Genomic DNA, 16,737 nt, shown 5'->3' on the forward strand with positions numbered 1-16,737 from the left:
TGGTCAGTGCTAGTTTTGGATCAGCTGATTGCAGTGTTTAGAAGTATATGTACTTATATGGAAATTAGAGAACAGTCTTACTCTGACTCCAGGCAGCCCAATCACTCCTTTCTCTCCTTTTTCTGCTGAAGGCCCTTCAGGACCCTGAAAAACACATAAATGCAATGACACATTAATAACTTTAACACACAACTGACATTAAAATTGTGTCATCCCTATACCCTTAGAAAGAACACTATTTGAGGGGCATCATTTTGTAGACATTACTAATTCAATCCCACAATGTACTGCAAAAATTAGCGAAACACATTCAGTGGCTAAGGATCTCTATAATGCTGAGAGGGTCAAATTAATGCATGTAACTTGCCACAGGATGGCAGCTAAATCCTCCATCCATCTATCTATCCACCCATTGGTCCAACATGTTTATTGTAGTATATATGTATAAGGGTTAAAGTTGTTATCACTGAATAAAGCCTGACAGGCTTATCGGCAGCCCAACAAAAAGTTCTGTTTTATTAGACTAATAGGCTTTATTCTGCATAATACAACCATATGGTGTCAGGATTCTTGATTTGGTCTTGTTAATACTTGTTTAGGTGGCCGAGTCCAGACACTAGTCCTGTCATGTCTTGTATGTTGAGCTCACTTATTTTCTGTCTTAGTATAAGTGCCATCCTGGCCGCAGTCGAGTCGTGAGTTTCGGGCATGCTCGGGATGCGCATTCTCATCCTGGTGTGTTTGTTGTTTTCTTTGTGGCATTTTGTTTTCGTTCTCAGTGCTCCAGTCTAGTTGGTTTCGGTTTGCGCTGGGATTGTAACATGCATGTCGCATATGTGAGTGCATGGTAATTGTTTTATTTATTGTGCACTAGTGTTTTGCGTTCTGTCTGTGTTGCCGTTATTTGTTTCATGTGGCCTGTGTTCACACTTGGCCACAGGATGTGAACATACGGTTAATGGGTTCTCTCATTGGCTGCGTGTTCTAGTCCTGTTTTCTTGTGAGCACATGGCTTGTGTTGTTTCCCATTTAGTCATGTGCTCTCATGTCTATTGTCTAGTCTCACCCTCCCGGTTAACCTATTATTAGTTCATTGTGTTCACCTGTTTGTTTGTTAATGTGTTCTGCTTATAGTCTCCTCATGTCTGCTGTCCTCTGCCAGTTCCTCATCTGTTGTACTGTACATCATGTTTCTGCCTTGTCTTGTCCTAAACTTCCCTGCCACAGAGCCAAGTCTGTTTTTTTTCTTCTTTTAGTTATGATTTCCCCCTCTGGGTGGTTTTTGTTTTATATTTTATTAATACACCCATCATTTTCCCGCACATGAGTTATCGCTCCTTTCCCTAAACCAATCCCTGATATCTGGATGTATTTTATCCAACTTTTTACATGGGTACTTGTCACAAAACATGAAAAAAACATTGTTTGGAGCCATAATAGTTGATTAATTCTTTAATTAATGAAAATAATAATAAAAATTAAATAACAGATGAATAGAGCATACACAAGGTGGCACCAGAGAGATGTGGTGTTATCTCAGAATAACTTCCTTTGGAATTCCATGACTGACCAATCAGAATCAAGTATTCCAGTCAGACTTATAATAAAGTGTTATATCACATACATCTAACAACTGTTTAATTAAGGTTTATGCATGCTACCTTGCATGACATAATGGTTTCCATTCCTTGAGATCTAGAAAAATATTTCCATTACTACAGGATCTGCTGGATTGCCAAGTTCCAAATTATTTTAAACAGCAAGCACAAAGTATGTAAAAGTGAAGACCTTTTTAAATAAATTTCACTCATTATACTAAATTAGTGAACTAATGTATTATTGTTTAGTAAGTGATTGTATATAGGGGCTGATTTTAAATAAAGTATATCTTGCAGTGTTAATTCAGAAGTAAAATAATACAGCAATACTTACTTCCTGACCAGGTATTCCAATATACCCTCTTGGTCCCTGTTCCCCCTATAATAAAAAGTGTATAAATAAATATATGGCTAAAACTGGTTATTGCATCTTTTCAACTCAAAAAAAAAAAAAAAAAATAGAATAGAATCAAATAAAATAAAGTAAATTATTAATATAATAAAATAAAATAAAATAAAAATACAGTTTAGACGAGAGAATTAAAAGATGACACAAGAAATGAGACAATTAAAAAAGAAATAAAAGTTAGGATCTAAATAAGAATGTGGATTTCTTTCTAGTATTATTGTTTTATCCTGTGGCGTAAACAGTTTTCCAACAACTGTAAACTCAGTCCACATGTGGGAGTTTTACCTTTTCTCCTTTTATGTAGTCTTCTGGGTTGGGCTCCACATATTCAAATGGACCTGGATCACCCTGAATACCCTGATCACCCTGTAAGAAAATCATGATTCTGCCGATAAACAAACATTCATGCATGAGGTAAAGCCACTGTTGCTCTGCGTTATATTCACCTCATCTCCTTTTGGTCCTGCCAGTGATCTACCCGGGTCTCCCTAAATAGAAACAGAAAAAAAAATTCATCATATAAACAGCTTTACTTTACTCACAACAGGGGGTCAGAGTTTTTTTTTTTTTTACATGTTAATCTTTTAATGTTGCAATTCAAATATGAAAAGGATCTACACATAGCACAAAGTCATCCAAAGGCAGTTATTTTCTAAATACTTAAAATCAGTCACTCTTGCGGTACCCTTTCATAAAGTACACTTTTGGACTGTACAGGTGGACATTAGTACCTTTAGGGTACCCTTTTGTAAATTTAAGGTTTACTTTTGTACCTTTAAGGTACTATGAGGTATACATTTGTACTTTTTAGGTATTATTATGTATCTTTAGAAATCTGCTAGGAACAAAAATGTACCTTTTGAAAAGGTATCTCCCCAGCTCAAAAGCCTTGATTGTAATATTGTAATAAGAGTTTACTTTCAGGAACATACATTCATAAAAAATTCACAAAGTGACCAACAGAGGGAGGCCTACATGGAATTTGTTTAATGTAGTGTCTAAAATACACTGTTTCACAACTCTAATATACTGATACACATGTTGTTCCAGCCCTGAATGTTTACATTCAGTGACATAACTCATAATTAAAGAGCTACATGAAAACAGTGCACAATTTGAGCTTATGCTTTACAAACAGATATAGGAGAGATATCAGACTTATACTACATGTTTTAAAAAGCACAAACAGGACATGGCATGTACATGCAAATCTCACCGGTGGCCCTCTTGGACCTTTAAGACCTGGTTTACCCTAAAAAAAAGTAAGAGAGAAAAACTAAACAAATTAATAAACACACACACACACACACACACGCACAAACACACGCGCACACACAAACACACACTAATATTTTGATCCTTTTCCATATTTTTTTCATATACAGACAATATATTTTGGTGCATTTTATTACAGTTATTATAGTTTAAATCACAGTATTCCAGTTTAGTACAGTTATATTCATGAGAATAAGAGTTTGGTCACCTAACATCTTTAGGAATAAAAAGACAATACATGTAAATTAAAATATATTGCATAAAAACTACACATTCAACAAAATTATATATATATATATATATATATATATATATATATATATATATATATATATATATATATATATATATATATATATATATATATATATATATATATATATATATAAATATATATAATTTATTTTTTTTGGTTACCTTGATTTTTCCTCTTTATTAAAATTTCTATTTAATATTTGCCCCAACATATACTGTATATTGGTGTCTATTAATTTATTTTATTAAGTTTTTATCTTAGATCAGTTCCAATTTTGGCTACACAAATATCTTATTGTATTGCGTCCTATAGACAGCATTTATTTAAAAGAGAAGTCTGTATTGTATGTATAACTCCATACTGTACTAAAATATGACATTTGTAAACACTTTAAAATAGAAAATTATATTTTAAAATACAAAATGTTAGTTTTTGCATCATTTCAGAAATTATGACAAATAGTAAAACAAACTTTAATTGAATAAAAAACAGCGAAAAAAGAAAAAAAAACACTAAACATATATTTATGCATCCAAAAATGCTTTGTCAAAAGAAAAAGAAAAGAATGGCAGTATTCAATAAGAATTCTTTCCCTACTTTAGGGCCGTCAGATCCCACCCATCCTGGAGGACCTTTTGGGCCAGCAATGCCTTGAAGTCCCTTTATGCACATACAAACACAGACACAAAAACAAAACAAACCTACTGTAACTAATAAATAATACTGGAATATAACACAACCCCTGTGCATTACAGCAAAGTAACATGGTTGATATAAGTACAGCACTTAGGACATACTTGTGGTCCAACCATTCCTGGTGGTCCGTCGGCACCCTGTTAACAAGGGTAACACGTTGACAGATTTAGTTTAAAAAGATCATTTTAATGTAGTAAATCAATGTATTTCATGCATTGTGTAAAAAATCTAACACGTTGGCTTTCATAAACATCTGCAGAAAGTTAAATATTTACTCTTATCTGCATGGAATATATAGTCAGTGCTAAAAAACATAACACAAATGAACAGCATAAAACATACAGGTTTTCCAGGTAGATAAATCGTCCTATAAAACGGTTCTCCTTTGGCCCCTTTGAACCCAGGCAGTCCCTGAAACACACATGCAAGAGAAAAAGAAAAACATTGAACATTGACAGTGGATAGATTTTTATTACTGATTAGATAAGGTGAATGTCAAGATCAGTTCACATTGAATTCAAGAGCTGTTTGGCATGGAGTCGTACCACAGGTCCTGGAAGGCCGGGGCGTCCCACCTCACCATTCAGCCCACATTCCCCTTTGGTTCCATTACAGCCATCCTTCCCGGGAAGCCCAGGAAGACCACCAGGCCCAGGATGGCCCTGCAAGATGACCGACATCATTTGGTATAAGTCCATGCAAGTAAATTACTAATAAAAGCATTATACAATAAAATATATTATTATTGTGGTGAAAATTTGTTCCAGAAATCAACTTAGTATAATTTATTGTATCGTTTTTCTCTTAAATAGTGGATGGCGATCTAGGCTAGTTTTAACAATAGATAATGTACTAGGCTAGTTTTTAACAGCAAATGATATACTATGGCTGCGTCCGAAACCGCAAACTTCCATACTATATAGTATGCTAAATCAGTATGCGAGCCGAGTAGTATGTCCGAATTCATAGAATTCGAAAATGAGTAGGCGAGAAGTACCCGGATGACTTACTAGTTTCGGCGAGATTCTGAAGTGCGCATCCCATGCACGCTGCACTATCCCATAATGCCCCGTGAGAGAATTCATGAATGGAAGTGAGGCGACGCAACTGACGCAGGTAGGTCACATGACCATGACAAAATGGCGGATGTAGTACGTCCGAATTCCATTCATACTTTTCACATTCATACTGTATAGAACGTACTTTTCTAACGGCCGAGTAGTACGTTTAAATTCAAATGCAGTACCTACTGAGTAGTAGGCGGTATCGGACGCAGCCTATGTCTGTTTTTAACAGCAGATGGTGCTCTAGGCTAGTTTTTAACACCAGATGGTGCTCTACTGCTATTGTTTTAACAAAAGATGATGTACTAGGCTAGTTTTTGTTAGCAGATGGCGCTCTAGGCTAGTTTTAACACCAGATGGTGCTCTAGGGCTATTTTATTTAACAGAAGATATTGTACTAGGCTAGTTTTAAGCAGTAGATGGTGCTCTAGGACTAGTTTTTAACATCAGATGGTGATTTAGGTTAATTTTGAACATCAGATGATGCTTTAGGGGAGGGGTGGTCAACCCTGTTCCTGGAGAGCCACCTTGCTGCAGATTTCAGTTGCTCCCCATATCAAACACACCTGGACCAATTAATTAGCACCTGAACACCACGTGATAATTACAGGCAGGTGTGTTTGGTATAGGTTGCAACTGAAATCTGCAGGAAGGTGGGTCTCCAGGAACAGGGTTGGTCACCCCTGCTCTGGGGCTATTTTATTTAACAGCAGATAATGTACTAGGCTTGTTTTTATCACCAGATGGCACTCTAGGGGTAGTTTTTTAACATCAGATGACGTATAGGCTAGCTTTTAAAATCAGATTGCACTCTAGGCTAATTTTTAACACCAGATGGTGCCCTAGAGCTCATTTTTAAAACAGCAGATGATGTACTAGGCTAGTTTTTAACAGTAGATGGCGCTCTAGGGCTAGTTTGTAACAGGAGATGACACTCTAGGGTAGTTTTTTTAACAGCAGATGGGGCTCTAGGCTAGTTTTTAACACCAGATGGTGCTCTAGGGTTATTTTTTAAAACAGCAGATGATGTACTAGGTTAGTTTGTAACAGGAGATGGCGCTCTAGGGTAGTTTATAACAGCAGATAGAGATCTAAGCCACTTTTGAACAGCAGGTGGTGCTTAAGCCTATTTTTTTTACTGTACACTAAAATGCTCATGAGGAAGGGTGCTTGTGTGGCTGCCTAAAGTTTCCAAAATTTATTTATGATTATTTTACGCTTAAGTGGTATTTGAAAGCAATTTGAGTACGGCTGTTTGTAAAGCATGCAAGAATGCATTCAAAATGCTATGAATTTTAAAACATCTCTAATAATATAATATAATATAATATAATATAATATAATATAATATAATATAATATAATATAATATAATATAATTTAATATAATATAATATAATATAATATAATAAATTATAACATAACATAATATAATATTTTTTATTCCACATATTACACTGAAATAAAAGCATTAGGTTTTATAAATACAATTCATGAATTATGTAAGCAAATATGAACTGTTAGCTACAATTCAACTATAAATTATAACACAAAATTGATTTAATTGATAATAGAAATGATTTCTATGATTAAATACTATCACTTACAGGCACTCCATCTAATCCAGCATGGCCTTCAACTCCTCGAGCACCCTGTTATAAAACAGTGCAACAGAATGAAGGCTCTTGTTTTAAGTCATATGAGAATCATGTATGTGTGTGTTTGCATTTCTGTGTACCAGTTCTCCCTTTGGACCGGACACCCCAGGGAACCCTATTGTTCCTCGTTCACCCTTATCACCACGAAGTCCAGGGGGGCCAGGAGAACCTTGGGGCCCCTGGGGGCCCTGTCGACCCAACATACCAGGATTCCCCTACAAAACAAGAGAGGGAGAAGATTAATCATGTAATACCTATTAGTTATTTCAAATGTCCTTACAGCCTACAATAGCAAAAGAAACAAAACTATGTTAAAAATCTAAAATAAATGTCTCAAGCCTATGTTACTAGCTCCAAAATGATCTCATAATGGTTCTCAATACCAAAAAGATGCTTCCCTTGATTTGACCCCTTGACCCAGGAACTACTCAATGGTAGCCATAATAAAGGACATTTCAACTCTCTACCTGTACTGTGTGTGTGTGTGTATATATATATATATATATATATATATATATATATATATATATATATATATATATATATATATATATAATTTTATTTTATATTAAAGAGCCCATATTATGGGTTTTTGAAAATTCCCCTCCATGTAGTGTGTAACACAGCTCTAAGTGAAGTGAAGTATCCAGCTAAGGCTTAAATCTGTAAGAATACAGTGTTTAAAACGGTTGATTCATCTATAAAAGAGTCGACTCATAGTGCTTCAAACGAGTCGCCTTGATACCGAGTCATTAGGTGTTTCGCCATGACGTACGAACGAAACTAAGTTATCCACGTGCACGCGCAAACCCGGGAGATTTCAAACCTGAGGCTCCGCCCTCTGACATAGAAACCCAGACACACACACACACACCCACAAACACACACACACACACAAACATGCCGGTCGATTGAAGTCACACTACAGATGGATATTATCGAGTCTCTACCCAAAGATGAAACCTCAGCATAATAACCAAGCAGTTGGAAACTACTGGAAACTTCTGCAAACTACATGCTACAAAGAATACTTCGTCGGCGTTTGTTAAAGGAAGGATCAGTAAAGAGTAACTTACTGATGGATGTCAGGATGGGTTTCTTCCTCCATTTCTCAAGTGTAAGTACGTGCGATTAAAGTTGTTGCCTCATTTACTCTAGCTTGCAAATGTATTTAGTTGTGATTTGTTACTTGTAACCGCGTGTACTGTATCAGGTTAACTGGCTATATTCTCGTGCAAAGTCACGTTAAAACGCGACGCGTGCTGCTTTGTTTACGGAGCTCCGTGGACGAGGGTAGTGTGAGCGTGTGTGTCGGTGTGCGCGTGCTCTGTCGTCCGGAGGTATGTGTGTGTGTTTGTGTGTGCGCGCGCGCGTTGTCGTCCGGAGGTGTGTGTGTGTTTTTGTGTGTGTGCGCGCGCGTGCAAGTATGAGGGCAATATGTGTGTTTGTGTGTGTGTCTGTGAAAAGAGCAGAGTGAGACAAGCTAGGAGATCTCCTCGACAGTTTTTGGAGTTTTTGCTCAATAAAATAGTTAGTAGTCGGTATTTTCAAGTCCATCGACTGTATTTACATTGACCCACTGGCAGCTAAAATTACTTTTATATTGCTGATTAGCTGTTGGGCATTTCACTCTCTGACTGAAGGCAGTCGACCAATCGCAACAGACTGTCATCGGTCCAATCAGCGCAGATTAGCTTCGCACTAAGGAGGGGTTTGGGAACAAATGAGTCACTGGACGATTCATACGGAAGTCGCTGGAATAATTAGGTAAAATAAATGCAGATTATAAGACCATGAAAGCGTTTTTTGACCTTGCATGCATATAAGACTGTTGTTGGAGACCCTTACAACCAAGACATGACCCTATTTCATGTATAATATGGGCTCTTTAAATAACAACTTTTCAACAAGATAAGTGTGAATCACTTGAATGCAGCTGATGATGCTTTAAAGTGATGCTTGTGTGATCAAAAATATTTTCATTTCTGAATACATTTTCCTTCACCTTTGCACGGAGAAGAAACCAGGAGGCAAAAACAAAAAATTAGAAATTTAACCCAACAACCGGGTTTGTCCATATTTGACTGAGCATTTTAGAGTGAATGATACAAAACAATACAATCAAAAGTTTACAACACATTCGGATCATCACCTGAGGTATGCATTATTTAATTAATTAATTATTAATTTACAAGCTCAAGCAAAACTGACCTACAGAAAAATGTGTCAGCAATCCATATAAAAAAAAATCTACATTTAACCAAGCAGTTTTAACATTTACAGAGGATTATGAAAGATTTCAATTTTAAATAAATGCTGTTTATACTTTCTATTTATCAAATAATCACGGCAAAATAATAGAAGATACATCAAATATAAGATACATTGCATCTAAATGCCAACTAATTGTCATTAGATTATAATGTCACACTTTACAATAAGGTTCACTAGTTAATGTTAATTAATGCATTTACTAACATGAACAAACAATGAACAATACATTTACAACTGTATTTGTTCATGCTAAGTAATGTTAGTTTATGAAATAACAGTTGTTCATTGTTAGTTCATGTTAACTCATGGTGCATTAACTAATGTTAACAAGCATGGACTTGAATGTTAATAATGCATTAGTAAATGTTTAATTATGATTAATAAATGCTGTACAAGTTTTGTTAATGATTAGTTCATGTTAGTAAATGCATTGACTAATAAACCTTTTTGTAAAGTGTTACCGATTATAAGTAGACTGTTAGGTTGGGGTTAGGGTTAGTGTAAGTTGACATGTACTTGCAAAGTTTCTTGTAGTCAGTTAAATGTCTGTCAAAGGAGCAGTATTGACAATATTTGAACAATGTGTATTATTACAAACTCACCACAAGGGTGTGACAAAGATCAGCAATATACAGTGCTCCATTCCAAGATCTGCTGTGTATCACAAGATGCTGCTTATTTATGACAATTACGTGGTTATGATTGGTTAGTGACATTAATTGCTCTCACATTATTTAAATGAGATTGGTCAGTGATGTTAAGTGCATTTAGATTTTTAATTGTGAATAATAAGTGCTCTTGCACTGTTTTGACTGTAATTAGTCTGTAATATTGCGGTAAATCCTTGGATCCAGCTTGAGTGTCATGGTCAAAGTGATTTTATGTGTGATTCAATTATTTAAAATGTTAATAGTGGCTCTCTTTCTCTATGTATATGTATATATTTATATATTAGGGGTGTGATAGTAATGGTACGGGGCTGACAGTTTGGTTCATGCTCTCTCATGGCAAATACAGTTGGTCCAGATGTGCAGTCACTGTTAGGCTAAAAATTAAACCCACATCTGTGCAACAACTGAGCAGCCATTCACAATAAAAGCGGCTTTGCGTGTGAAAACGCGAGATGCAGTGCTCAGTAGTTCGGCCATGTTGTCATGCTAACTTGCTACATAGAAGCTTGCAATGCTAGTCCCACCTCGGAGTTCATCTGATTGGTCCACTGTTCTGGAATTGACATTAATTAGTGCTGTTGCCGGTAAAAGTTAAAAGTCTTTTATCTTGACATCCCTTCTAAAAACACGGTGCTCATAGACACAAGTCACGCACGCACTGTCAACTGGGTTTATATAGAAAAACTATGGAAATATACCATTCCATCTCATCTCGCACACATGAGTGTCTATCTCTACACACACAACAATGAACTGCACTATTATTATGGATAGACACAGTAAAGCTAGCATCTTCATTAAAAGAGATTTCAGTTTTGAAGCTTACTGAGTCTTACGCACAATTACTGTTTTTCTGTGGTTTTAGAAGAGGCTTGGGCTCCACCTTTGAAAGTTTAATACGCAGTCTCCTAATTATAATGCTTTATTTTTCAAGCATTTCAGTTCTGTGGCTGATTCTGACCAAAAACTTCTGCCTGTTCAAAATAAACAGGACAAGCAAGCACTGGGGATTTGTTATCATTGCTGTTGTACATACCAATATCGAACTGTGACTTCATTGTATCGCTAGACCCCTAACATACATACAGTTAGGTCCATAAATATATGGACATCGACACTATTCTAATATTTTTAGCTCTATACACAAACACAATGGAATTGAAATGAAACAAGCAACAAGTGCTTATAATTTGAGGGCATTTACATTATAATCAGGTGATAGGTGTAGTAATCTCAACAGTTTGCATAAGCGCCTCCCACTTGTTAAGGGTCCAAAGGTAATTGGACAATTGCTTCCAAGCTGCCATGGAAAGGTTTGTGTTATCCCCTCATTATCCCAATTATAATAAGCAGATAAACGGTCCAGAGATCATCAAGTGTGCTATTTGCATTTGATATATGTTGCTGTCAACTCTCTAGATGAGATTCAAAGAGCTGTCGCTATCAGTCAAGCAAGGCATCATTAGGCTGAAAAAACAAAACAAACCAATCAGAGAGATAGCAAAAACTTCCTGTGTGGCCAAAACAACTGTGTGGAACATTCTTAACAAAAAAGAACGGGTCACACTTTATTTTGATGGTCCATTTGTCTAATTTAAGTTACATTGTATCTATGTGCTTACTAATTCTCATTAGATTATAAATAGACTGTAAAGCCTGGTTTATACTTCTGCGTCAAGTGACCGGCGTAACTCACGGCGCAGGCAACGTGCGCAGCTGTGCATTTATACTTCTGCGCGCTGTCTCTGTTGGTCTGCATTAACATTTCCGAAACGCTAGTTGGCAGTGAGGTGTAAATGTTCCTCTGTGTCGAGTTTCTTCGCTTCTGTTTTGTGTTTCCTGAACACTTCCTGGTTGTACAAGCGACTCAAACTCGCTCATTTTGAGGCAGGAACCGGCGGACGTGCAACAACTTTAACTATGAGGTAAACACAAAACAAAACTTTCCATCCGGAGCTCCTTCACGGGACTCTACACTTGTAAACAATCGCTCGCACCATTCGCGCGGCTCTCTGTCCGGTCCAGACTCGTCAGCGCTACCAAGCCGACCAATCACAGAGCTTGCGCTACGCGTCGTTGCGACGTGTAGTTACAATTTTTGAGAGGTGCACGTCAGCCACGCCGACGGCCACGGCGAAGGGCTATGCGTCAGCACCGTAGCATACGCCGGCGTTTGACGCAGAAGTATAAATCAGCCTTAAGGTTGGGGTTAGGGTTTGGGTTAGTATAAGCTGACACGTACTTGCTATGTTTTTTATAGTCAGTTAAATATCTGTTGAAGGACCAGTATCAACAGATATTAAGCAAACAGTCTACTAATACTCAAATAGACTATTAAAATAAAGTGTTACCAAAGAACGCACCAGTGAGCTCAGCAACACCAAAAATACCTGGAAGATCACAGAAAACAACTGTGGTGGACGACCAAAGAATTCTTTCCCTGGTGAAGAAAACACCTTTCACAACAGTTGGCCAGATCAAGAACACTCTCCACGAGGTAGGTGTATGTGTGTCAGAGTCAACAATCAAGAGAAGACTTCACCAGAGTGAATACAGAGGGTACACCACAAGATGTAAACCATTGGTGAGCCTCAAAAACAGGAAGGCCAGATTAGAGTTCTAAAAAAGCCTTCACAGTGCTGGAACAACATCCTATAGACCAGGGGTCTCAAACTCAATTTACCTGGGGGCCGCAGGAGGCAAAGTCTGGGTGAGGCTGGGCCGCATAAGGGATTTCACAAAAAAAAGTCCTCAAATGTCATTATTAACAGTTTTAATTATTTCTTCTGAACATGAAGTGTCCTGAACATTAATAGAACATTGAGTGAAGATTATGAACAGTTCTTCTGAACATGGCATCTTTTGCCTACTTCTTGCTGCCAGAGACTTGACAGCGCTTCTTCTCACAAATCTGAACCACATTTGGCTTTAGAGCGGAAGCAGTTGACACCCTCAGTATGGCTTGAAGATGATCATCATTAAGTCTAGACCTGTACTTTGACTTATTGAAGTCCTAGGGAAAAAAGTGGGGGACTCACTCAAAACTTCCATTCCCTCACCTAAAAAAAAGGCGTATATATGTATAAATAAAACACCCCCACCCCACTCCAGTCACATAAGTCTGTACCAGTCTGTATTTACCTATGATATATATAAGATGCAGGGCAGGCACGTGCACACATAGGGCTCAACCTGTGCAGAGCACATGCCCTTTTTAGTCTTGCATAGAAAGTGCCCTTCCAAAATTATCAATAGTGCCCCCGCGACGCGACACACCCTCGGACCCGCCCTTCAGTAGGCGCGCGATAACACCGCTCTTGAGTACGCGCGCGACAACACAGCTGATCAGAACGCGCGCGACAACACAGCTGATCAGAACGCGCGCGACAACACGGCGGGCGGGGAATGCCAGTGACCGCTGTGTACGGATAGAATCAGCGGAGCGGGGACCGCTCTCTCTCCCCGCTCCGCTGATTCTGTCAGTGTACAGTGGTCGGCGCGGGCCACAAAATATTGCACTGAGGGCCGCAAATGGCCCGCGGGCCGCGAGTTTGAGACCCCTGCTATAGATAGATGAGATCAAGATCAACTTTTACCACAGTGATGGGAAGAGAAGTGTATGGAGAAGGTAAGAAACTGCTCATCAACCTAAGCAGTAAAGCATGGTGGTAGTAGTGACATGGCATGGGCATGTATGGCTGTCAACAGAACTGGTTCTCTTGTATTTATTAATGAAGTGACTGCTTACAAAAGCAGCAGGATAAATTCTGAAATGTTTCAGGCATTATTATCTGCTCAAATACAGCCAAATACTTCAGAACTCATTGGACGGCGCTTCACAGTACAGATGGACAAAAAGCATATTGCAAAAGCAACCAAAGAGTTTTTGAAGGGAAAGAAGTGGAATGCTATGCAATGGCCAAATCAATCACCTGACCTGAATCCGCTTGAGCATGCATTTCATTTGCTTAAGGCAAAACTGAAGGGAAAATGCCCCAAGAACAAACAGGTACTGAAGGCCTGGTATGAGCACCACCAGGGATCCACCAAACCCAGCATCTGGTGATGTCTATGCGTTCCAGACTCCAGGCTGTAATTGACTGCAAAGGAATTTGCAACCAAGTATTAAAAAGTGAAGGTTTGATTTATGATTATTATTCTGTCCAATTACTTTTGGACCCTTAACAAGTGGGAAGCACATTTGCAAACTGTTGTAACTCCTACAGCGTTCACCGGATTTGGATGTAAATAACCTCAAATTAAAGCTGACAGTCTGCAGTTAAAGCACATGTTGTTTGTTTATTTTCAAACCTATTGTATAGAGCCAAAAATGTTAGAAATGTATCAATGTCCAAATATTTATGGACCCAACTGTATATTAAACTTAAATGACATACATGTTAACATTTTTGCCCTTCTGTGATGTTTTTATTCTTTAAAATATTTTCCAAATGATGTTTACAAGGCAAGAAATTTTTCACAGTATTTCCTATATTATTTTTTCTTCTGGAGAAAGTCGTATTTGTTTTATTTTAGCTAGAATGAAAGCACTTTTTATTTAAGGTCAATATAAGTATTTGAATCAATTGTCAACAGACAGAACAAATCACTATTAAACAGTGACTAAATTACCCTAACCTGCCTAATTAACCTATTTATGCTTTTAAATTGCACTTTTAGCTGAATACTAGCATTTGAAAAATATGTAGTAAAATATTATTTACTGTCATCATGGCAAAGACGAAAAAAATCAGCTTTTAGAAATTAGTTATTAAAACTATTATGGTTATAAATGCATTGAAAAAAAATTATTTCTGTAAAACAGACATTGGGAAAAATATACAGGGGGCTAATAATTCTGACATCAACTGTATATATTACACACAAATTGCATACGAAGTAATGTTTTAGTTTTGATTACTCAGTGCATTACATCACACTTATAAAACAATCCTCACAAAAAAAAGATCCAGAAAAAAGGCTTGCTTTACATAAATAAATAGTGATGACTATTGCGTGAGAATGAATTAGTGAATTTCATGAATGACTGGTTATCCAAAAGAGCTCTGACTGAAACAACACACACCGACGGGAACTGAGAGCACACATACACACACACACACACACACACACACACGAGCACACACACACACACACACACACACACACACGAGCACACACACATACACACACACAGACAGACAGACGGGAACAGTGGTGGATCATTGGGATTTAGCAGTGTTTATATATACACAAACCAAAAATCCTTAAAAATGTACAGTGAAAAATATGACAAAAATGTGACTTAAGACACACACACATACACACACAAGCACACACACGCACACACACACTCTCCCTCTCTTCAAGCACACTTAATGGTGTTCAGCCTCCCTGGATGGGAGGAAAGGATCATGTTAATTGCAGGTTCTTCCCACAGCTGGTTTGTGACAGTTTCAGTTTTAGAGCTCTTTTAATTAAAATACCAGGAATAATCTTCCCTCAGTCTCTTCCTCTGGTCATCTTCAGCTGACACAGCATAAAAGGCTCCATTCTCTTGGTATGTTTACAAAACAGGAATGTCATCAAAACCCCTTTTTCCTTTCATTTTGGCCATTCACATAGATTAAAACAGTGTTTTGGTGGCTTGGAAAATGCAAACTTTAGAAAATGCGTTTCGAAGCACAGGTTTTTGAAATACAGTCAGAATTATAATTTTTCTTTTTTAAAATATTTCCTAAATGATGCTTAACAAAGCAAGTTTGTCACAGTATGTCTGATAATATTTTTTCTTCTGGAGAAAGTCGTATTTGTTTTATTTCGGCTAGAATAAAAGTAGTTACTAATTTTTAAAAAAACATTTTAAGGTCAAAATTAATCGCCCCTTTAAGCTCTATTTATTTTGATAGTCTACAGAACAAACTATCGTTATATAATAACTTGCCTAATTACCCTAACCTGTCTAGTTAACCTAATTAACCTACTGTAGTTATGCCTTTAAATGTCACTTTAAGCTGTATAGAAGCGTCTTAAAAAATATCTAGCATAATATTATTTAAAGCTGAAGATCTTTGCCCGAACCCAATGGGACAAGGCAGAACCAGATGGGTTCGGGTTTAATTTCTAAAATTTTAGACGGGGTCGGGCCGGGCTTGGCTTGCACAGTAAATGAACAGTCATGTGATGCATTTCAATTAGTAATTAAATCGTTTGTTACAACATTAAATTCCCTCCCTGCAAAGGTGAAACAAAAGATGATGCAGAAGTCAAAAAGAACGAATTTTGACTGCGGTCAGGCCAGCCGCCAGTTCAGAAAGAATCTGTCATTCTAGCCGCAAAGGTATTTCCGCGGTCGCTCATACACTGCGTATTACGGTAGAGCGCTAAACTGGGGTGCGTTTCCCAAACAACGACGGCTGAACTATCATAGTACGATGCATCGTTTGGAAAAAGACTGATGTAGTGACAGGTGTTTCCCAAAACGCATAGTTTCTCTGTCGCAGATCCATCACATATACCAAGTTAGTTATAACATAAGTGAAGTTTAGTTTTAAACTAATTTCGAGAGGAGCATGTGCTCATGATTTACCCAGCTGGTCCACATTAACTAATTATGATCCTCCAATCAAAGGATCCCAAACCACTATATATATCCTCATTTCCTTTCTACAACTATCTTCGTCTGGAAGAAACTCCCCCCTCCTCCCCTTCTTCCTCCTTTATCCAGAATGGGCGGCACAGTGGCCCAGTGACTAGCACTGTTGCCTCACAGCAAGAATACCAATGTTGTTGGGTCCTCGCTGAGCCATCTGGTATTTCTGTGTGGAGTTTGCATGT

At 37.5% G+C, this 16,737-nt stretch overlaps 1 protein-coding gene across 1 annotated transcript in view; it reads right to left on the minus strand.

The window, feature by feature from the left end:
- The window catches only part of col4a4 (collagen, type IV, alpha 4), a 103,240-nt gene that overhangs the window by 48,669 nt on the left and 37,834 nt on the right, over positions 1-16,737 (minus strand). Inside the window, exons 5-15 of the mRNA XM_009291835.5 lie at positions 7,036-7,170; positions 6,905-6,949; positions 4,780-4,896; positions 4,577-4,645; positions 4,336-4,371; positions 4,136-4,198; positions 3,224-3,259; positions 2,454-2,495; positions 2,293-2,373; positions 1,933-1,977; positions 82-144 (exon numbers count right to left, since the gene is read on the minus strand). Of these exons, the coding sequence (XP_009290110.1) occupies positions 82-144; positions 1,933-1,977; positions 2,293-2,373; positions 2,454-2,495; positions 3,224-3,259; positions 4,136-4,198; positions 4,336-4,371; positions 4,577-4,645; positions 4,780-4,896; positions 6,905-6,949; positions 7,036-7,170 (732 nt within the window). The remainder of the gene's footprint in view (positions 1-81; positions 145-1,932; positions 1,978-2,292; positions 2,374-2,453; positions 2,496-3,223; positions 3,260-4,135; positions 4,199-4,335; positions 4,372-4,576; positions 4,646-4,779; positions 4,897-6,904; positions 6,950-7,035; positions 7,171-16,737) is intronic.

The sequence above is a fragment of the Danio rerio genome, chromosome 15 (genome assembly GCF_049306965.1).
Source record: "Danio rerio strain Tuebingen ecotype United States chromosome 15, GRCz12tu, whole genome shotgun sequence".
In the NCBI taxonomy this organism is placed as follows: Eukaryota; Metazoa; Chordata; class Actinopteri; order Cypriniformes; family Danionidae; genus Danio; species Danio rerio.